The 24,745-nt window shown below is 32.2% G+C and overlaps 2 protein-coding genes and 1 long non-coding RNA gene across 4 annotated transcripts; all 3 read left to right on the top strand.

Moving 5' to 3' along the window:
- Positions 1 to 832: 832 nt before the first annotated feature.
- LOC130629169 (uncharacterized) lies at positions 833 to 7,580 on the top strand. Of its 2 annotated transcripts, none has more exons than XM_057442289.1 (8): positions 833 to 983; positions 2,602 to 2,937; positions 3,860 to 3,996; positions 4,202 to 4,352; positions 4,922 to 4,995; positions 5,553 to 5,760; positions 6,232 to 6,343; positions 6,991 to 7,580. In XM_057442289.1, exons 1-8 carry the CDS (start codon positions 914 to 916, stop codon positions 7,184 to 7,186), a joined length of 1,284 nt encoding a protein of 427 aa, XP_057298272.1. In that variant the 5' UTR covers positions 833 to 913; the 3' UTR covers positions 7,187 to 7,580. The 2 variants fall into 2 exon arrangements, with proteins under 2 accessions (XP_057298272.1, XP_057298273.1); XM_057442290.1 differs by having other exon boundaries at positions 835 to 983; positions 2,154 to 2,937.
- Positions 5,002 to 5,437, top strand: LOC130629172 (uncharacterized). The gene is made up of 2 exons (XR_008981920.1): positions 5,002 to 5,198; positions 5,232 to 5,437. It is a non-coding gene; the product is annotated as an uncharacterized LOC130629172 (long non-coding RNA).
- Positions 7,581 to 13,149: 5,569 nt separating the features above from the next.
- On the top strand, positions 13,150 to 14,118 carry LOC130628624 (uncharacterized). The gene has a single exon (XM_057441605.1). The coding sequence runs from the start codon at positions 13,150 to 13,152 to the stop codon at positions 14,116 to 14,118; it is 969 nt and encodes a 322-aa protein (XP_057297588.1).
- Positions 14,119 to 24,745: the final 10,627 nt, after the last annotated feature.

Raw genomic sequence — 24,745 nt, 5'->3', positions numbered from 1 at the left:
TATTAGCCTATTTCTTTTACAACTTGTTATAAACCTATTTTTATTACAATATAAAAATGTCTGGCTCTCAACTCTTCTCATGTTCTAAAGTCACTAAGTACAACATAAGTTAGGAAGAGCTATGTTTGAGTAACTTTGAAGTTAGCGTAAATATACGTAGACGTTATGACAACACCCGATGACACATGATAAGGTATTTTTCACCGCAATTCTCTTGCAATTATTAACCGCTGGAAAGGTGTCTGTAGATTTGTCTTTTGTGTAAAAACTAAATTATTCATAAAGTCATGATTTTTACTTAAGAGAAGAAAAAAATGCGGAATTAGTTTTTGCAAATTTGTCTCACATTCCACGGAAATTCAAGTTTCGCATTTTTAAACAAGAATGAAGATCTTATATCTCGCATTTTACTTTATTTTTGGATTCTTTACAATTTCCTTATAAATCAAGCATAACATTAACTTAAACAATTATTTCAGATTTCTATTTTACCATTTTATTTCGGTGATTTTAATAAAAATGTGCACGCTTGCATTTTTTTTAATCTGCATTTTACAAAATTATTGAAGGTCCTATGCGCAAACTTAAATTCTGCATTAAATTTTAAAATCTTTTCTTTTGCAAACAATTTTTTACATCACGGTAACCTATTTAAACCTTTATCACAATACCCTGGTAGGTTTGGCTAACGCAACAGCACTAAAGTGACTTCGCTTAATTGCTAAGACGATAACTTCGAGAACTCTTATCGCGTAGTTATCGTCTTAATTGTGTAGAGGCTGTCGTTTTAAATGCATTGCAATGATAATGTGCGTGTTTACGTCAAATATTTCTTATTTTTAAATATTTTTTTCAGGGATAAAATATGATAAAAAAAATTATACATCTATACATAAAAAGATGCAGTTAGATCATGCTGGTGTTACACATTGCAATTATTTGGTGCGCAATTTATCTGAATCCAATTGAAGCTCTCTCTAGTTGTAAGTACATAGTGTTATCGTTCCAGAGCATATAGTTCACTTTTGAACAATGAAAATCAAGTAATTTGGAACTGGTTAAGTCAGTGAAATGTCAGAGAATTCTTGACATTTAAACATGGATTTGTCAAGAGGAATAAGAACAGTTCTGATGGCTTCTAATTTATCATATAACTGTAGCATAATTTTATAGAAAGACCTTTCTTAGATATTCTTTAAGTTAAAAAAATAAGCAAATTGAATTCAAAAGCAAAGATGCAAAAAATTTTTAGGGAATTATCAAAGAATTTTATTCCATGCTTTGGTTAAGGACTCTAACTTATTGTTTTCTCAAAAACCAAAACCCAAAGGTGTTTATAGTAAACTGAAGAATTACTTACGCTTTTACTGCACAAATGTTCACAATTATTTCTTTTCTGTTTACCTTAATAATCTCAACTAATCGTATTTATCTATAAAACAATACAATTTCTAACTAATATGGTTTTGTTCTTGTAGGATTAATGTGTGTGTACATCTCAAATTCGATATAGGACATACAGTTTGCGAGATCATAATCACGGTCAAAACCTTTCGTATTTCTTAGTTTTACAGTGTCACATTTTACCATTGTATCAAGTTGCAATGCGTTAATGAGAGGAGTAGTTTCATCAAGCGGCAGCTGAAACTCCAGAAAAATGATTATCTATTATACTATCCACTGTAGAAATAATCATACATGAATAATAGTCACAACTATCAAATCTATCTTTACTGAGTACGGTTTTCTCCTCCCAGAATCGCTATAGCATATATTGTTTACTATTTTTCACCCGTGAAAGAATCCACGGGTCCGCCGGTCCTCAGATCTCCAACATCGGTATTATCCACTTGTTAGCACGAAGTGGTAAGATTACTTTTTGCAAGAGGAGGGGGGGGGGGGGGTGGGGGTTCTGAACAAAACTTGCCAGGAAACCATTTTAAAGGCACGGAATAGGGTATTCTTATAAAAGGAAGAGTTTTCGATTGTAATTTAAAAGAAATCCACTTGGCTATACTACTAACTTATCAATAATATGGATTATAGCTGTCATCATGCGTTGCAAATTAACGCCATAGAGAAAGGGGTTTTTGATGATAATTTCCAATATTTAAGATAGTTGACGTTAAAACCTTCTTTAATGCTTTTCCTAGCACTATTCGTTCTCACTGAAATGACGTCAACAGATTTTATAGAAATTATACCAACGACAACACTATAAAACACGGCAAAGATGACATCAATAACAAAAAATGACCTACAAAGCAACCGTAAACGTGACAAAAAAAGGACAGCTGGAATGACTTCAACAACGATTAAAGTAATTACCGACGATATTGTCACAAATATGACAGAAATTACGTCAACGATGTCGTCACCAGATACGACAGAGATGACACTGGCTAACTTGACAGAACATTATAGTAGAACTGACGCGAATAGTAAAATATCTAAACGATAACACCGGCGAAAAGAGCAAGATAAACACGATAAAAACAGATAAAATAGTCACGCTAGTTTTATATAAGTAAAGACAAGAACAAATATCGCTTCAATGATCTGTTATCAATTATTCTTATTATATAAATAATCTCTGTTTAGTACACGTAGTCACGACAACTTGTGATGTAGCGTTTAGTTACATATATATAAATGTGAGTTACAACTTCGAGAATACACCACCGCACATGGTATTGATACAGTATAAGAAAATGGATTCAGAGTCTGGCAATTGGACATCTGGGTTGTTTTGTAACACTAGTATTGTGGAACGTATAAATGGTGATAATAATCAAAACATCAGATGCCGTTTGTTTCACGTTAAAGACACCAACATGTATCAAGTGCAATTGGTGTTGGAATCTGATTCTGAAATTAACACTACCATCTTAAATAGCAGCTATCATCCAGCAAACGAAGCATTTTTTTGCTACAGTAGTATGTTCTTTGTTTTATTACTCTTGCATTTCACGAAATTAAACTTACATAATCCTTTTACGCTTTTTACAGTTTTCTTACATAAGACTAGTTTTTTAACATTTTCGGCAACTAGTTTAATCTTGTAATTATGTTACAGATATCCAAAATCTAGTAATTATTGCGAATATTTATTCCCTGCTGACAGAAAATTTAAACTGAGAGCTTTACTAATCTTTGCCAATTCATTGTTTCTTTCCATGTCACTTTTAGTAAAAATAAACAGCAGAAAACGAAGTGTTGTTCCACAAAAATTTATACCAAACAATAAATAAGAACAAAAGCAAGACTGCAATTTTACTGATATTTTTTCTAAAAAATTGCAATTACATCTTTAGACTACAAATATTTCTAATGTACTGTAAAATAATGTAGTCATAAACCTTCTGATATCATTTTAAAAAAGAAAAATTGCAAGACATTTCTGGTCATTTTATGTCAGTTTTATATTCTCGAAAACTTTCCAAAATCCTGATATATTTTAAGCATATTCTTAGCAAAGTTAAGATTTAAAGATCTGAGAATCGCAAGTAATGTAAAAATCACCCCTATTATGTAGGCAGCCTAATCATACATTTGGGTATATTTATTCAGAAGCCTTTTGATATCATTCAGAAAAAACTCACCGTTTTTGAATAACTCTATTACAGGAGATTGCTGGTCTTTTTTTGAAAGGTTTATTTTTTCCAAAATTTTCCAGGACCTTTTAGAGACTTGAAAAAGAAGCATATTTTTCGCGACATTTTTTTTTCTGCTTTAATTTTAATTGACATAAAGAGCTCGCATTTTGTGGTTATAATAAAAATACTGCGGCGCAAGTTCTTGTTCGCAGATTTTATTTAGGTATATTATTTCCATGCGATAACTACTGCAATAATTTTAGATCACGATTTAGAAGATTTAGAAATGAAACCATCCGACGTTTCAGTGACAGCTTCTTGGGAGTATCCAACATACGACATTAGTTATATTGTTAGTTCATACCTGCGTGTGGTAGAGAATAACCGTGTAGAAAAGCAGGTAGAAAAAAAGTTTTAAATTTATTGCAACTTTTCCCGATTTTCCACAAAATTAAAGTTTCCAACACTATTGCCCCTTGAAAAAAATTGGTGTTGGGCTTAAGTTATATAAACTAATGTTTTAGAACGCTTGGTCACATTGTTTGTTTTCCCCTTTTCCCGAAAGTTAGCTCTTTATACTTAGGCTTTGTATTTTATTTTTCAAGGTTAAGTGTGCAGATATTGATGGGCCAGAGAAAATAGTATGTACTTTGAGAGATTTGGACGATTGTACGCACTATAATGTTTGTGCTTTGACTATGTACAATGTTGGTAAGGAACACATAGAGTGTCGAAATGTCACTACAACCTCCACAGGTATTATGTGTAATATGTTGGCCCGCTTTGTGAATGTTGTTGCGCGATTTTTTGATATTTTTTTGATTAATTTCATAATGAAATGGAACTGCTTTCTCAAAAAAAAAAAAAAAAAAAAAAACAGTTTTTGCAATTCGCTAAAAATGTTATTTTCACGAAGGTTGTTATCACGAAATTCACTTCTCCAAATTTATGTGTGAACACAACAGCGCAAGAAGTTATCGTATATCTGTTTTTTTATTTCTCAAAATAGAAGCTTGTTCTGTTGTAGATGTGTGCGGTATGAAATGCTCAAAAGGAGTTATAGATTTAATTTAGTATTATTTTATCTCTAACCCTGTTCTTTATACTCCTCTAAAATTTGATCTGACCTTAAATAAATGGGTTTAAGCAGACATGACACGACGAATTTCAGGCTTCTTATGGCGTCCCTGCAAAATTGTTGACATAAACTAACGTGTAAACTAGACTGCTTTCATACCCTGGTCTAAACTGTATCCCACACTCATCATTCAGTGTTGGAGATAAGTACGTAAAGTGCAGCATTTAAATATATTTTTCCTATTCAGCTCCGCGGGCTCCTACTGGGATGAAATTGTCGTGTGAACAAGATCAAGAAAATCGAGGTACACTATCGTGGCAAGTAAGAAAATTTTGTACTGTTTTCAAATCATATTTGCAGTGTTTATGTATGCTGGTGTATGAAGCCTGTGATTTTGTATGTGCTAAGGTTCTAACAGTCAGTTTCCATTAAAATAAAAACGATGCTGTAGTAGTAGTGCTGGTAGTGGAAATAGTGCTGTGGTAGTGGTGGTGGTAGCGCTAATGCCGATCGTACAAGTGGTGGTGCTGGTAGTGGAGGTGGTGCTGGTAGTGGAGGTGGTGCTGCTAGTGATTCTGGTCGTGGTAATGGTGGTGGTAGTGGTAATGCTGCTGGCACAAGTGGTTATGTTGGTAGTGGTAGTGAAGGTGGTGGTTCTCGTAGTAGCAGTGGTGGTGGTGGTGCTAGTAGTAACGGTCCTGGTATTAGTAGTGGCTGTCAGTGATTAACATCAACAGTTCTTTTTTCCTTTTAACTTTTCATTTCTTCCTAACAAAAAATATATACGATTTAAATGTATATGATTTTTGTAAGTATTTAAGTGATTTCTCCTAACTGGCCACTGGTATAAGAATATGTATTTTCTTGTTACACAATAGGGTCATTTGAAAAAAGAAAATCCGCATCATTATTTTACCTACAATATTACATCTGACGGGATAATACTTTTTCACGGAAAAACACGGAACACCTCCCTCTCATACGAAGCTACGTTAGTTCATAATGCAAGCATAAGCTTCTGTACAAGATGTCGTTGCTCTCCTGTGAATCGAATAGTTTTAAGAAGTTGTTTGAAAGGTTTTAAAGGTAAAGCTTTAAAAGTTTTTCAATTTATTTTTAGGTTTTTTGATTTTTGATTCGGGTTGTCAAGCTCGCTAGATGGCAATAGGGTATTTTGCAAACCTGGATGTGAAAAACAACTTCTTACCCTCTCCCTATAAGTCAGATTTCGAAACTCAAAAAACTACTTGCACTGAAAGAAGATAAAAAATGGAATCTGTCAAATTTCTTGTACTATAGATGTACTTTACATATTATCTTATCCCGTTGAATCGGCTATGTAGTTTGACGGCTACTATATTTTGGTCGGACCTTCACAAAGTTGCGATTTACCTGTATCTACATCTTCTATATATAACTATGTTAGTACGTAACAATGAGATTTCTTTTTTCATAATTTTTTTTGTTTTTTAAAAGATTTTTGTGTAGTTTAAAGATTTTTTATTGAGGCTCTCTATTACTCTGCTTCTCATAAACCAAGTTCTTTTTATTTTACAGATCAGGTCAATCGTGATGCAGGGGATAAAGTGATTACGCTTGTTGTCATTATATCTGTCATATTTGTTATTATTCTTGTTGTTGTTGCTGGTTTTATGATATACAAACAAAGGTAAATTTTCTCTTTATATATATATATATATATATAAGACAACCCCTAAAAATGGAAAAATCCTCGGATAATTTTAATGTTTTAGTTTCAGGTCTATATGTATTTAAATCTATCTTAAAGGCTGTCTTTATGGAATGTCGCATAACAGATTTATTTATTTTGCGCCCTTTAAATATCGTACAGTAACGAAAATTCTTTTTCTCGGGTATTAATTTTTATGCAATACACCTTTCCCGAATTAGTTTTCTTTGATGTACCGCTACTATTTTTAAACTTTTTCAAACAAAATGAATATGATTTTTGAAATCCTCACCTGTAACTTGAGAAAATGTGACCTATTCAGATTCATACAACAAACAAACAAATTTTGCCCTAATTGATCTCTTCTTAAAACCAAGGCTATGCGTAAAAGTAGAAAATTAATTCGGGACACGTGTATATAGTAGTGTGTATGTACTTCGAGGTAAATTTATTCAATACTTAACAATTACCAGAATTTTAGACAAATGTATTTCGCGCAACACGTTTTGCGCGTAATTTCTGTACTAAATTTCGCGCCTATCTTTTCTCACGATTGCACAGAAATTATAATACGCGAAAATCAGCACTAATTTTGTAATGAAGTTTGGACGCGTTCTTCAAATTAGATCTGGGCAGAGAAATGAACCCCAAGAGCAGCAGGTTAGTCCAAGACAAAATGGAAATGAATTTCCTGAACCGATCTATGAACATATAGACTATGAAGCTCTATATAAGCGTCCAAACTTGATTGGAAATCTAAATGGCACGTCTTCTAATGGAACTATACCATCACCCAGTTTATTGATCCACAGCCCTACTTAACAGAATAAATGTTAAAGATTTGGTGGGCTGGATAATCAAGTTATTGCAGGTTAACTGGATTCCATAATCAACTCGGTCATGGATTGTCCCACTTCTAACTTGCAGGATGATTAACCAAAAAAAGACAATATCTTATTGAAGAAGACAAGAAATTGCATGTAATAATGTTAGCCGATATATTTGATTGTAGATTTTAAAATCTTTACGAAAACAATTTTGCGTGTAGTTTTTAAAGTTTGGAAGAAGATTTCGTGAAAGACTCCTTTGTATATATATTTATAAAATGTGAAAACGTTGGATCGTTATAATTTATATTATGCATGTACATTAATTAATAATTAGGCTATAGATAGAAAGTTTGTATGTAGAGTTTTACAAAACAATATACAAATTATTTGGCTGTCTTATTTATAATTGGTTCGAGATTCACAGCTGTACTGTTTTTCTATAATATAAACTTTGCTGACCGCCTGTCCGTTAACATCTTTTCTCAGAATTGGATCATCAGTTTTTTCTAATCTTTTGCACAAAATGAGCAAAAACGATCCTAAAGTATGTTTTTTAGGACATTTCTGAGGATTGGATTATAATCAGAGCAAAGTATTTTTAGGTTAGAAATTAATTAAAAAGTGCAGAATGCTAAATAACCGCATTCTGAATCATTCTACCAAAAGCGTAATGATTTTTAATTATACTCAACAATTTTTTTACATGCAAACATAATCTAACAACTCCAAAGAGATGGTTGACCATAGGAGTCTAACAACTCTCGGACTCTCATATTAATTAAAACATCCGTCTTTCGGCTTTCATACAGCGCAATCTGGGCACAAGTGAAGCGGTTGTAGGGACAAATTTTTCATAATGGTAGCGCAACAAGAAGAAAATAACAAAATAACAACATTGAACTGTATTTTATCCGAAAGACACAAAATTTAGGGTTATTAATGACTAAAAACTCTTGATATTCGTCATATGGTTAGCCTGGCTAAAAGTCGAGCATGCAACCAGCGTGTCAAACAAGGTAGAAATGTTATTTTTTGCACCATATTTATAGTTTTTATTGTTATCTTTAAAAACATTTGTCCCTAATAGTTACTACCACTGTATTTTTAAAAGAAAGCAAGTGTACCTTGATAGACAACTAGCGGACGAAAAATAGGTATAGTATAAGCCGGTTAGTTGTAATTAGCCTGGCCAGTGCACAGAGACGGAAAAAATTATGTGCACTGTAAATACTTTTGTTTTATTATCATTATGTTAGCTGTTAGTAAGCATAAATTCACGAAAATAATTATAATCCATCGTCCACAAAAATTTTTTCATTTTTCGGCCACAGCAGTTTTCGTTAATTGACAATACTGATTTTTCTTTCACTAAATTACTGAATCTTCAGCATGAGAAAAAATAATTTATGCAAAAATATTTCTGTATGCCACAAATAATTCTTTGTGAGAAAATGACCAAGAAACTGCACTGGTCTATCCAATCCAACAGACTGGGCTGTATGAAAGTCGATAATTATTGACGAAAATGACGAACATGAAGTTCTAGATGTAGAAATCTAGTGCTGTTGACTTTTAACCCTGCTACTTTTCCCGTCAAACTGTTTCCAAACTCCTTCTAAGCAACCTCCTCTAGTAAGCTCCTTCATGCCTGAATTTTGGAAAAGGCTAATAAGCGCCGGGGCGCTCAATACTACAGGAGATACGATAATAGTACTCCTTTATGACATTAAAACTAGTAGCTGTTAGAACTAGTAAGGAAAGGTACATCGACATAAATTACACAGACATAAAGTTATTCTGTGAAAAGTGACGGAGTTTTATTAGCGGAATATTTCACGAATTTTTTTTGTACTGATAAGTTAGGCCGCGGTTAAACCATGGAGGTGAAAGCTTCAAATGATACCGCTTTTATTAGAAATTTAAATAGAATTTAAATGGACGATTCGTGAGTTGTATCTCCCGTTCTTTTATATATCTATGGTTAAGCGAATAATCTTATACTGATATAAAACTTGTACCTCAGTATGGTTAAGTTTTTTCTCGTTTTTATACAGCACAAATATCATACCGGTGTGAGAGACAGGTATAAAATTTTGTTCTGGCATAGGATTTTATGTAAACTCGATTGACACAAAAATGGAGCTATTATGTATGTGTACAAAGGTAAACGCAAAAAAGGTTGTTGCGCATGTACATTTAAATGCAATATTAACAACTCCGTATAAAATTGACAACTTTATTGCGCGGTAAAAAATCAGTATGATTTCATTTCAAGTGGTGATGTAAAAGCTGCTTTGGTTTGTAATTAAATTCGTGTTGAGTAAATTTCCTTTATACTTCTCTTACAAATTCCTAAAAAAAATACCATATTCTAATAAGACAAATTCACTTTTGGCAATTAAGGGAGCTTCAAACCGGTTAAAATGCTCACATTCCGTATATCCCGCGCACATATTAAAAATCCTGCAAACGCGTTTTGCGCAATGAACAGACCAGCGCACTTTGCTCGCTGGTTCAATATTTTTTTTCAAAAAGCATATTACAAAGAAATATTTCAGCAAGACTCATTCTGGATGAAAACATGGCCAAGGCTGGAGAAGGTAAAAATTCTAAATGTATCTATATGTTCGAGTCTGTAAATTACATACATCCCGGAAAAATACCATTATTGTTTTCCGCTGACATCAGCTGGACTTTCGTGTAAGTCACTAAAGTCGAAAACCAACAGCCGTTCCGTAGCCCCTTTAAAATGCGTTTATCCTTGTTCATCTAAAAAGTCGTAACACATTGTGAAGAGAAGGCTTTTGAGCCCTACGCATGGCACTGCATGGCACTTACAGACAATTTGTTAAACGGATTATAAAAAATTTGCTAATTTAAATTTGCTAATTCTCTTTGACCATGATAAAAATCAAACACTATCACACTTTTACCATAAGGCCTAAAGACGAAATTTATTTTTATTTTTCCGTCTGAAATAACGTCCAATGCGTTGGAGATTCGTCGTTCTGATCCCTATTTTCGCCTGAAAGCGATTATTTTATAATTACTTTGACATACGTCTACCATGATATATTTTTAAGATGAATTGGTTCTTGACGCTGTTTATAGACTATAATATACAACATAAAAATGCTTTTAATGTTTATCTTACACAAGCTGATATCTGATTAAGTATTTTTCTTCCAACAGTTGTTGCAAAGATGACGTAAATGATAGCATCAACAGCGAGACCAACATAGAACGTTACTCCAAATAAATAATACAAAGTTATTGAACTTGAAAGTATATTCCTTTCCATCAGAAAGTAAACAAGGTCACAAAGAACGACAAAGACAATAAACGACAACACCAGTAACGATGGTAACAACAATTTAGTCGAACGTCGTCGTGTTGGTAATTTCGACTTCTTCTGAAGTCCTGTTCTATTGGATACTTTCACATTTGAAGTACCATGGCGAGCTCGTATATCAGATTGAGCGTTATAACAGCTAACGGAGGTCGTAGTGACTCTAGCAGAGTGTGAGAACTTTTTGAAAATGTAACTGTAAGTAGTCGTAGCAATTACTAGAAACATAGTGTCCAATGTAGGGTACACGTATACTACATAAACCCTACTTATTTGATTTTTTGTAGATTGACCTCCCTTTGGGCAACAGACATAAAAGAGTATATCCTGTGTTCCAGCTACAAGCCAGACAATTCCAAGAAGAAATTTTGTTTTCTTTGGTGTCCAATACATTGAGTATCTCATGCTGAAATAAAATTTGGCCAACCGATCCAGAGTAAGACATATCATAATCATATAATATGTCACTGAGAAGGAATAGAAAATAATGTAAATGTTTGTCGTGTAAGTGTTACTACTTCCAAGAATGAATTCGCATATAGTACGAACTAAAGATATGACACACAACAAGATTTCAGACACACTAAGATGTAGCAAAAACAACTTTTGGCTTTTAGTGATACCTGCGCTTTTTTTGTAAAGTAAATAAAAACCAATAACATGCAAGGATAGCGGTATCGCACGTCCAAAACATAGCAATATCAATATAACTGTGTTGATCATGTTGATTTTCTAATTTATACATTTCATAACTTATTTTTTCTAAACTAGCCTAGCCAATTTATTAACTTCTACAGTAGTGCATTATCTTTATTGTTTGTTTGTTTGTTTTATTTCATATTATCCTTTAGTATTTCTTATGTCTTTTTATTTTTCTATCTAAATATTATTGTCTGTAATGGTTACATCTTCACATCTGTTTTTTACCATCGAAGTTTAGTTGATAAACTTCAAAAGCCAAAGCCACTTTAGCCTAACAAAACCCTTGATTTATTACCAATTCTCTTGGAATTTATCGCCGTTGTAAAAGACGAAGTCTCTTGTTTAACAGGATCAATTGTAGGTCTGGAAATAAAATCGACAATTAGGACATTAACGTAAGCATTTTATGTTTTAATTTAATAAAATTAATTAAGCAACATTTGTGAAGGTTTATTTGGACTTCAATTAGAGATCATTGGATATTTTTTAAGCTTGGCAATCAGATTTCAAATACAACCGTTTGTATGGCGTTTATTCTTCATGTGTTTATTGACGGGTTTAAAATAATGAAATTGGCATATGGTTCAAAATTTCTTGCTTTGTATTCTTAAAAAATAAGTTTTTATATGAAGAATCCAATCTTTAATTTTTGGCAAACATGTAAACAAACAGATTTGATTCATGTTCACCATTTTACGAAATTTTTTTTGCCTATTCATAGCTACCACTTACAGGAGATAAACGAAATTTTTAAAATTAGAAGTCTTTTAAAATAACAATATGACCCCGCCCTTTTGTTTTAAGTAAATTAAAATGATTTAAGAAGGAGTATTTTGGAAAAACAAGTTTATTGGAAGATTGACAGGTGTTATTCTAACAACATGTGGTACAGGTTTCCAATACGATTCTTGTAATATATATATACAATTTATCATCCAAAGATTAATTTAATTTAGATTTGTTCAATATATTTGTTGTACTCTACTTCGTTTTCGCCAGCTCAAGGGATTTTTGTTGGCGTCACAAAAGGGAGTGACGTTTCAAGATTGTAGGTTTAGTTAATTACTAAGATTTTTCAAAACAATATAAAAAATCTGAATTTTTAAGTTCTTTACACAAACTCAAGTACTATGCATTAACTTTTATATGATTCCTTTGCAAACAAAAACTTAAATCTAATTACTCGTAACGAAAGAAAGGTTATTTTCATTTTTTCCAGCTTTTACCGCTATCCGTAAAAACATCTTCTACGCATTTTACGTAAACTGGTTATCATTTCGAATCCGTTACTTTTATTCTGACAAAAAAATTGATTTTAGATTTAGATTTTAGAGTAGTGGTGAATTTGTTATGACAATTGGCAATTACAGTAAATTCAGGTTACTTACTACTTCGCATTTGTGTTTGAGAATATTCTTAAAGTTATAAAAGACTAGTCTGCGAGCCATAAAGTGTGATTGAACAGATATTTTCACAGCTTTTTAATCGTGTTCTATAAAACACGTTTCCCTACATGGGTGGCACAACACAGGGAGCTCGCTACTTGTCCAGTGGGATTATGTTTCATTATATAATTTATCGTATAATAACATTATTTATATATTAATTGCATACGATTTGTTTTTTTGTATATCCTGAATCCAAAAAATTAAATCCGAACTAAGAGAATTTGATGAATTTTATAATTCCAAAGCCTTTTGAAAAACGTACAAAGTACACGGAACTATTTATATTGCTTAGCCAGATAATTTTCTCTCGCCAACCTTTTTTGTTATATCTGTTATAATAGCTGAAAAAAATCAATTTTAATCAACGTTTTCTGAACACTGGAGAAATCGTGAACATTGGAGCAAATAAAATAAAGCCAATACTAAAAACCAAGAAAGCGTCAAAATAATTCAGAGATGGTGACGATGTTTGTTGTTCTAATAACAATTTTTACACTAGCCTTAATATTACATTTGATTGGGTTTTTCTTGTTATATAACTATAGCGGAAATATCAGCAAAACTCAAAAGAAGCTGATGTTAAACTTAAGTATTACAGAAATAATTTTATCATGCCTTAGCATTATGAATACCAGTTTCACGCACATCACTTTGGATACACAATCAAACAGCACAGCCAATGAAACTCTATCACAGTTCTTTGTGTATGACATGGCATGTACAGTTACATCGACAGTTTACTTCGCCGTCGTTCTATCGTATTACTACAGTATGACATTTTTAACACTGGACCGACTATGTGAGGTGTATTTAAACATTCGATATTCATTGTATTGGAGTGCGAGGAAAACAAAGTATTTAACCCTCTTTATGTGGGTTATTATCGTGGTAACAGCTGTGGGCTCTACAGCATATGCTTTACAAAATAAAAGCTACCATAAAATGGAACACTTTTTTTATTACATCATATACCCAACAAGCAGTGCTTTATTTTTCTTAGTTGGTGTGCCCACGTATACGTACATTATCATAATCCTGTTACGTAATGAAAGAAGAAATAAACAAAGTGTCCACGGAAGTAGAATAAGGCATTCTTCTTCTTCTTCTTTTTCTTCTTCTTTTCCAGTAATAAAATTAGATCGTATACTTTTACCATTACTTTTGATGGTGACTTTCATTTTATTTCTGATCGTACCACATATTCTAATTTTTAATCAAGTTATTACAACATGTGTGTCAACACTTTTGCTTGAAATTTGTCATATCATGCTTGGGTTTGGCTTCATGTCTGATGTGGTTATATACGTTCTTTTTTCAACATCCATTCGAAAGAAAATAATACGACAAATGAAGTTATCAAGAAGATTCAAGACAAAGATTAACGAAGCAAAAACTTCAGCAAATACTGAACTTCCAAGAGACTAATTTATTAAATATTACTAACTCTGAGTACCAAAATGGTATAAAAATTTAAGAAATGTAACTTTTGGAAGCCATGCCAACAAAAAGTTAAAAGTGACCACCATCGTTTAACAAACTTTAACTGTGTTTTTCATCTAATGAAAGAATGTCAAATCATTTATTTATGAACGAACATAGACGAAATAGTATCCATTATATCCAGTATAACGACGAGCTAACCTAGCTAGCTATTTAAGTTTGCCTGTAAAGAATTTTATTCAGATTGATATAAGTGCATATGCTTGTCAATATTATTTATTATTTCTTTGTTTGTCTCGCTTATTTGCCTTATTACCTTATTTCAAGTAATTCCCATCAATCTAACTTTTGTCAAGAGTTCAGCTTGGGTGATTCTTTCACATGGCTAGTTACCCTGGCTAAAGAGTTGGAAGTATGCAGACATAAAATTCATAAAATTAAGCAGAAAAAAGTGATACACAAAGTCTTCAAAACTTATTACAACCATTTGCTTACTTTATGTATTCGAGTTTTAAATTGAGGCATGGAATAGTAAAGATGAACACGGCTCTGTAACTGAAATCGAATCAAGGTTAAACTTTCTTACACATAGCAAACTCATATTTATGTACTCGGCTATAACTATCTGGTTAAGAAAAATTAAAATAAGAGAAAGGTCTATCAAATTTGTACTTGTTGATATTTGCCAATCATCTGAATAAGGGTAGGTCATGGAATTCCGCCACAAGTATTCATCTTACATTTGGTAGCTTTGTAACGTTTTGCAATAAAAATAAAGCACATATCCGAAACCATCAGGAGCTTACAAGTTTTTTATAAGCAACACAAATATTCTTGCAGAGGCTCGATGTTGCTTAAATTTCTTTTTCTTACAAGCTTGGCTGTCGGTGTGTGAACAGAATCTCTTCTTTAACATAGTGCGCGTGATATTTTTGCGTCATAGCGAAAAACGATTAAATCGAGCCTTAAGAAAAAAAGATGTGGTCAGTTTTTTTACTTTGTTGAAGCTAGTTAGCGAATGTAAATTAAATTTTAAGTTGTTGTGCCGCGTTTTGCAACAAATGGCTATTCTGTAATAGTTGTCGCGTTTTGTAATAAAAACAGCTAATTTTGTAATAGCTACTTTTTGGTATGAAATCACATCTTCTGATGACTCTGGTACTGGAACCGATGTTTCTGGTGAGTGTCCTGGTATAATCTAGTGTTCTGGTGTTTCTGATGATGAAGTTGATGTGTCAGGCTGTAACATCCTGGTGAAATAAAGTGCTGTGGTATTGTTATGTGTGTATTGTTGATTTTAGTGCAAACTTATATAATGTTTTGTTGGAGCTAACCCCCACATTATCTGTCTATGGAAAATACCACCTAGTACGAACAACTAAAGCGGTTTCTGAATTAAGTTTCTGATTTAATGTAGAAATTGACTTATTCTACTCTCGCTAGTGCCACACGACTCTGGGCCCACACATACAATAACGCTCGGGCATTTAACAAAGGTAAAAGATATCATTGCATAAAATTAATTTCTTATATTCTTTGTTAATGTTATTATTTATTATTTTGCCTCCTCTCTTGAGAGATTTAGGTGTTGAGTATAGTACAGTTGTTCCACAGTTCTGTAGGCATCCAGCTAATCGCTACTACTCTGATGCACTCAATGAAAAGAATATCATTTTATTTTTATTTTAAATATCAACTAATTTTACAAGTAAGTTTGATTTCAACAATCAGAATCACTAGAACATGTAATTTTAACAAGTAGGTTTCGCCAATTAATTTTACGAAAACATTCATTAAATTTATCAGACTCAGTAACAGAATCACAAAAACATTTAATTTTAACAAAACTGTCAGTAAAAATACCTTTCTTATTATTTAATAAGGCGTTTTTATTACAAAACGTCTCAGTTTCTTTGTTAGATTAGTATATTGGTATTATATGCCCTGCAAGTAAAGCGTTTTATTTGTATACTGTCTATAGGAGCAACATATCGCAGGATTCTTGTCCTGCCACAGTAACAAAGTTGGATCATATACTTTTACCATTACTTTTGATGGTGACTCTTGTTATATTTCTTTAATGACGTCATCAATCCGTCTATTGCAAAACGAAATCGGGGACCCAGGTTTGAAAAACTTGCCCAATTTGGTCTTAGGTGGTCCCTAGTTACATACGTGGTGAAAAATGACTGATGTCACTACCTTGTTTCCAAGTTTTTTGCCCTTTAAGTTCTCTCTATTACAATCTCTGTATTATTGTAGGAGACTAGTCGATAAACCCCTTGGAAAAATCCACTGAGGCCGCATAAAAATGAAAAAAAAACGTCATTTGAATTTTGATGACGTCAGTAACCCTTTTTAAAAAAGTGGTTAGCAAAAGACATGTATATTAAAGGATTATCTTTTTTTATTTTTAAACTCAGTATTTTTAATATATTTTATAAAAAAATAAAAAAAATCTCCTATTTTTTTTTTTTTTTTTTTTTTTTTTGTTAAACAACTGAAAGTTAATATTTACTTCATTTATTTAACTTCCCTTTCAATCACTAAAAGTAAAAACACTTGTATTGTATCGACAAATACGACTTTCCTTTGATTAACTGTGAAAGTTTTTTTGACGCGGAAACTGGATCCACATTAATTGTACTAAGGTAATATCGCCGTTAAAAAAAATAACTCTCGCCAATATTGATTCTAGGGAATGAAAGTTCGTAATAATTTCGCGAATATTCATTTTAAGGAAAAAAGTTAAGATGCGAGATAGATATTTTTTAGATATATTTAAAGATAATTTTATAGTCGTAGTTCAAAAAAAAATGAACAAAAATATTTGTAATGTTAATACCAGTTCATAGAACTATGTCGCAAAATTACGTGTACAAAACATATCAAAAACCACGACTTTATCATGATCTTTTCCCCTGGGTGTTAATTTTCGCGAGTTGTATGTGGAACGATATTTCGCGGGTACTTTTTACATAAATTTGCCTAAACTTAGCAACAATTGGTATCAAGAAAAAATATTATTAAGTTGTAATTAAAACTAACATTTTATGTTGTCTCTTTAAGTTTATTAGGTTACTGTGTACTTGGATATATATTAACTATATATGTTATATATATATATTACTTATTTAAACTTAAGATATTTATTCTTATTCTACCACACCCAAAACAGCTGGTTTAGTTACCATAGCGACAACTCTAGCTGATTTAAAATTTATGTAAATTTTGGGTACCCGGGCTATGAAGGTCTTATAAAGGCGATTGCGGAATCCTAATTAGTTTATAGAACTCAAATTACACCCTTAGATACGCACAAGCATACACAAAAGATAACCGCCTGGAGTATCAATCCTCTCTCATTTTAAACGCTAAGCACATAGGATTGATTCACACAAACATTCGACTGCGCTTGGACTTCCTCCAAGGTTTGGACCTTTCACAGTTAAAACGAGAAGACAACAAGTCGGTTATATTGTGAAGAAATCATGCAAGTTAGGGAAGGCTCGTTGTAGGCAATAAAACAACTTTTGGCAAGTCTATTATATTCTGTGTTTTTTCAACTTTGTTGTAAGAATGTTGTCTTTTATCGTTTAAAATTTTCTACGCTTTCTTTGTTGCAATCGAAGGATTTGAGAAAAAATCATCTTCCACAAAGAAGCATCGATTGCTTAAACACGACACCTTTCTACACTGACCAAATAAATTCATGCAATAGCTTGATCCAGTGCCACAATCCGCAGTTGTTGTGCAGCTGTGGAAGATACATGGTTGGCAAGCCTAAAAGTAATTTGTTGTACTTTTAAAAACAGTTGAAACATTTATTTTTGTTCATACAACTAACAAGCTTTTAGAACTACTTGGAGTTTTGGTGACTACTTTCAGTTACATTGTCTAATTTGAAATCAAAAGGTTTCCAGGTAAGAAAACCTTTTTTTTTGTAAATTTGTAAACTATATTTTTAACTAATCTCAAATCGTAGGTTTTTAATTAGAAAACAAAGAATCTTGTATTGGCTTATTGAAACCTTTCCAAATAGACACTTCCATTTATTAGGAAAATATATAAAACATTCGAAATCCCCGCCAAAAAAAATTATAAGACTTGGTGCACCCACGCTTTACAATTTCTTCTGTGAATGCAGGTTTAAATAGTGTTTAAATGAAACCGATTTTCAAATCGAAGTTTTGTCTTTCAGTTATTTTGCCGAGATATTGCCTGTTTCGCCCTGTTTTAGCTCTTCTGTTATCCAAAAAATACCGCATCAGTTCTCTGGAAGAAAAGTCAGCCTTGCGAAAATGCGCTTCTCTCAATCCATACATGTGACCTTTGAGTAACAAAAGCGGCCAAAAAGGCGCTTGAATTGACGCATGTTATTCAGTGACTATTGCTAAAGTTAGCAAAAATTAGTTTAAATAACATAAGTGGCAACAAAAAAATAAACCATTTTGCCGACCACTTTACGTCTCATTGTCGCTAATTTTAAAATGCTTTTGATTAAGTTCTCGCATAGAAAGCAGAAGATGTTACCTCTAACATAGCTAATTACTACAGATTTTTTAAAAAAAATTATTCACTTAAAATTCAGGCCTTTTCTTACTTTTAGAATTTAGAGTTACACTTATTCTCAATATTTGGCCCTCACAAGTTATTATTGTTGGTTATTACTGTGCAGACCACAAAAGTCACAACATTCCGAATGAAAAAAAAAAAACTTACTGGATTATCGTCACTCTGAACCAAACCAATATAAAAAAATAGAATTAAGAGCGTCTGAGTGAAAGATAAGAAATGCATTATCCATACAAGATCTATCAATGGTCAAATTGAAAGAATTTGAAATCCCCATCGCGGTATATTCAACAATTTCAGACAATAACACCAAATATCGATCCATCTGTTGTGTTGGTATAACAGGAGTTTGTTTCAATCCTTCCATTTTTTCAGGTGTGAAAAATTGTGGAAGAAAAACGCAATTTCCTTTATTTGTTATTACACTAAGTTCTCCACGATTTAATAACAATATAATCTCTTTCAGCGCAATATCTGCTTTTGTTTAATACTCTTTTTTCCACTACTTTCAATCTTAACTTTATCTGTTATTGTTATCATTGTAAAATAATTAAAATAAGTTTTTAGAGTAATTAGCTTTATTTTTCATTTAATGCATCCTTAATTTGCTGAAATTAAACACCTTTTTTGTCGCCTTTTTGAGAGAATAAGAACACCCATGTCGTTAATTGAACTTTCTTTTGTGTTAATTCACGCCTGTTGCAAACATTTGAAAAGGAAACAGGCTTTATTTTTTATTTTTTTTATTTATTAAGAACCAGTAATCGCCAGTCGCTACTCCTGGCCACTACGTTTGGCTACAAGACAGATAACGAGTATTGTAATGTAGATATTCCCTTCGAATTGTTTAACCAGCTTTTTTTCATGATATCTTTTGATACTGCTTCGTTAGATGTGACTTCGCGTTTCCATTGTGTTTACAATCACACATAAGTATCCTACCCAATAAATCGAACAATCACAGTTGCTTATTCAAACGCTTACATAAAAACAATGCTCTTAAAAACAACACAGCATTACTCCACACTTAACATCTTAGATACATTCATATTTCTAGCCAGGTAGCAAAAAAACTTCTCAGGTAAAAATCCTATATTTTAAAGCTAGCCAACCAGCTAGCTTTAAACTGAGAAAAGGGTGTTACCTAGGTTAGTTACCTTAGTTACGACGTTCCTTGATGCTCCTGATAAGTTATGTATAGTCCACTGTATATATACCGTAAATGATGCACTAAATGCTCCCATGTTTCATTACTTTCGTGATTTTTAGTTGGCGTTAATTGGGGTTTTTTCACACTACCTGCCTAATAAGTTTTAATATAAATAACTGGAAAGGCTCAGATGTTATGGCTAATGCAATTAGCTAAAAAATTATTCAACGATGGAGGGTGTTAACAACAAGTGTGATGTTAAAAACACTCGGATTCAAACGCATGGAAACTAAAGTTGGATAAAATTTAATAACAAAGTATTTCATGGAAAATTTTTTCCATAAATTACCATCCCGAATATTACGGACAGTTAGCAAGATCTTGATTTGATTTTTGATTTTGATTTTCTCTTTATTTAACGTCGATAGATACAATAGTATTTAAATAACTAATTTAAATCGACAAAAATCGATTTATTTAACATATTTTTTTTTTAGTTAATGAATAGTCAGCCTCTCAAAACTCGAGCCGCAATTAGTGGCTGAGAACAAGACCCAGACGGTTCATGTTTGATACTGTTGGGTCGTCTAATTCTTTCTCCTTTTAAAACATATGGAGCACTCTTCATGAAAACCTACTGTTAGGCTGGCTTTGCGCTATTTTTCTAGATATTTGTTGGATCTGTCCTATAATGGTTAAGGATATCAAGCAGACAGCAGAGTAGGCAGATGTCAAGTAAACATGCGTAGAAATAAGCTAGAAAACCCACAAATCACCCCAAACATAAATATCTCAAACACTGCAAGACGCGCTCCTGAACATGTCTACAACATATCCACCTGCATACTTATGTAAATCTACTTAGCTTAAGCAAGCCCTCCTACCTAACTGCATACTTACTTAGAGACCTTCCTACCTTAGGCGCAGAACAGAAACAAAGTTTACTTGTTGTCCATTTCATAGAAAGTTGTGCTTTATCGTTCTTTCGATCTGTTGTTTATCTTTCGACTATCATTGCTTCTCGTTTGTTTTTGTTTTTTGTTTTTCCTTTACGTAGTCTTGATCTAAAATTATATATTATTTTCTATGTATTCTCACCTATTATATATCTTAACAAAAAATTGGGAGATAAATTATGCAAGAAAGGCAAAAGAACTTTTTGAAGAATTTTTATATCATTGATAATACAAGTAAAGTCACCTATCTTATCTGGAAAAACACGGGAAAGTTACAAATTTTAGGGTCAGTGTGATTAGTTTTAACAGGCTAATATCTTCTCGGAGAAAAAACTTTCTGCATTTACTCGAACCGACAATCCGAAAGCTTTGTTTAAATTTTGATCCTACTTAAGCCTTATGATTAGTTCTTATATGAATTATATATTGATTACAACAAAATTCAATAATCTGAACTTGTTTAAGATTATGGCAACGATCCTTTAAATTAAATAGGTGACTGCACGTAAATTAGTGCCTGCATTATGTTAGAGCGAGTATAAAAATATAATGAGACTAAAAAATGGTTAACTACCTTCACTCACAAAAATATAGAAAATGGCACCTTCTCGGCTGTTTTACAAAGTTAGCCAGCAACATCGACTCACGGATTGTGCTGCTGTTTCAGATGTGTAGGTTAAGTAAGTGGCATTTAAAATGCGCTGGTCGCACTTTCTAACATGTCCGCTTTACGGAATAATCCATGTCAGGGCCCACAAAGGCCTTGAAATTTAAGAAAAGTAGTCACGCTGACAACAGCAAAAATTAACACATTTTAAGGATTGGAGACTAACTAAATAACCTAAGATCCTAGCTCCGAAATCCATTGTAAACATTAACAACTTTAAATGTACCTTATCGGTAAAAAAAAGTCGGCACTTTTTGCCGAGTAAATTTTTGAATTTAGTCACTAATAAAGGATAATTGCATTAAACTGATTAAAATTGGCAACAAGGAAGAAAAATCGGAAATAAAGATGGTCGGAAAAAAAATTAGGTCGAAAAAAATGTCGGAAAAAGGTTTGGTTGGAAATAAAGAAATTGACAAAATTTTTGACGGCAAAGATATTAGTCACCTAGCCAAAATTTAGTCACTTTTTGCCGACTTTTTTCACCGATAAGATATCTAGTATAGAAGTCGTCTATATAACTACTTGCGGTGACGGACTTTCAAATTTGCCAATTTTTCTTAACATATTTTGTCAGGGACTGTGGTAACAAAATAAGAACAATGACAGGGCAAACATAACAGTATATTCTAATTGGATCTTAATTGTGACGATTTTGCAAAAGTCATAGATACCTACATTACAAAAAAAATTTTACTGTATAATAATAAAAACAAAATCATAAAGAAAATAAAAAAGTAAACAAACGAGCGAGTAAAAAAAATAAAAATACAAAAATTGCTAACATACCGACATATCAAATTTGGTAAAATCCATAAGAAATCCAAATAACCCAATTTTTTAGCGATTTGGTAATTTCTTTTCTAAAAATTAAACGGAAAATTTATGGATAATAATCTTCACTGTAAAATAAGATAAGAGCATTACAGTTAAAAAAAATTAAAATAATTGTAAGAAATATAAGAAATATAGATAAACTGAACATTCTTATTTTTACAACAGTAACGTGGCCAACATAGGGCTAGTCTTACATAAATGGTCTTGAGCAGATAACAACATTTAACATTTTCGTAACAATATTAACTCTTTTTTATCAGCAATATCAATTTTGACCGAGACTCAATGTTGCTAACAGCATATACATTCGAGTGTCTTTTAAATTTCGAATGTGTTTTTTTGAAATTCGACTTTCGAATGTCGCCATTTGAGAAAACTCCTTTGATATTAGCTATAGATCTATTTTTTGAAGCGATAGAAATGAACAAATTTTCATTTCTATAGATTTCCAAAATAGAACCAGTTTCAAAAAATAAAACCAATAAAAGCTAAAAAATATGTGATAGAACTATTTCCTTCTCCACTAAAGCAAGTTCTAAAATTTTAGCTATAAAAAAAGCAAGCAACGGGTTTTTATCGCCTTCAGTGGATACATGGCTTTAGAAACTGTAAAAAAACTTACAAATTTCTGATGCTTAGTGATGGAAACTTCTCATATTTATGTTGTGCAAAAGGTTTTACACCATGAAAAAGAAAAGCACGTGCTCCATCAGAAGAGAAACATCACCAGAATAAGCAGAAAAAAACAGCACAAAAAATCATGTGTAAAAAAGGCTGGATTTAATTTTTTTCATATCACCACAAATAAAACAAAAACAAAAACAAAAACAACGACGGTTATATACAACAAAAAATGACAAGATTATATCAAGCAGATCTGGCTTAACTTTCATAATGAACAATGTCGAAAATATTCTGTAGCTGCTAGCTATACGATAAGATTTATAGTCTAAGCCCGCCCTTGATTATAAAATATGTCGTTTCACGTAACGCATCATACGACGAGAAAATTATTACTTTGTAATATTATTGAATTTCAATAATATTACTTTGTAATATTATTGAAATTCACAAAATATAAAATTCACAGTTTCTGCGATAAGTCTTATTTTTTTAACAAACAAAACTCACGTTTCTATTTCATGTTAAATCGTCTGCATAGAGTATTTTCTTCACTTCTTACAAACAAATCCCGTGCCACTAATTGTTTATACTCAAACGCACATAATTCGCGCCAAGTGTAAAACTGATGTCAATTTCATAACTCTCCATGGTCCAGTTCTTATTTTGTTTGCAACAATACCACTAATTTCTCAATTAGACCCCGCGAAGGAGCATTGCGATTTTTTCTCAAACTGCTGATAAAAATCAAATGGTTAAAATTAAAATTTAATCCACGATAAAGACAGGAATCGTTCTTATTTCACCGTGCAGTAAAAATTAGATTCAAATTAACTTTGTTGTTTTCTTGTCCCGTTTAAATTATAATATACAAACTATATTGTTTGAAAAACTTGTCTAATTTTTGTTTCTTAGACGTCCATTTCTTTTCCCGCTGAAAATTAGAGTGCAATTTTATACATCGGTAGAGAAGTCACTTTTTTGCCTGCTTTTTAAAGAAGCAAAAATTTTCTAGGAACATCAAAAACAATCAATATTACAAAATAACTTAACCATATTTTTGGGGGAGGGGTTTGAGAGGGGCGGAAGGGGGCCAAAAATGCCCTATTCCCAATTAATAAGGCAATAACTTCTGAAGCATCTAACAACATACTTTGAAACTTAAAACTTTAAAACTAGTTGACTCTATTTGTAAATCATTGATTTAAGGAGCGTCTCATATGCGTGAGAAAAGTTTGTGCTACAAACAAACAATAAAAAAAGCAATATTCTTTTATGCACTTTGTTGTGACGGTCGAATTCCTCTGAGCTAAAAGCTTGTAACTGTAAATATCAGTGAGTTTTGATAAATGCCTAATTTACATTAGTTAGGACAAAAAGTCCTGCACAATTTTTTTTCAGATATTGCACAAGGCAAAGATTTTAGAGTAAATATGACCGGTAACCTGTAACCTGCGACTGTGAATCTGCGAAGTAAAAAATGTCTTAACTGCATCACAAATTCAAGAGATATCGAGAATTTTTTTATCGAGTATTTTTTTTCCGTCATTATGATCAAAACTCAGATCAATGTCTTATCCTTAGTCTGTTTTACAGTTTAGAGGTAGAGGCAGTAAAGTCTACAATACTTTACAACGTGTAATTATTATGGTTACAAAGTATATGAAACAAGCGGCCTGTTGCAGCGGTACTCAGTTGTTGAACGCTCTTCCAATCCACGTTAGTTGTCCATAAAAGGTTTATCTACCAAAATTCAAGATTTATCATCTCTGTGAAATGTTCATACATGGAAGAAGACTATTATAA

This window comes from Hydractinia symbiolongicarpus, chromosome 15 (assembly GCF_029227915.1).
Source record: "Hydractinia symbiolongicarpus strain clone_291-10 chromosome 15, HSymV2.1, whole genome shotgun sequence".
Classification (NCBI taxonomy): domain Eukaryota; kingdom Metazoa; phylum Cnidaria; class Hydrozoa; order Anthoathecata; family Hydractiniidae; genus Hydractinia; species Hydractinia symbiolongicarpus.
The sequence above is the reverse complement of the archived record's forward strand: the minus strand, read 5'-3'. Positions and strand labels throughout refer to the sequence as shown.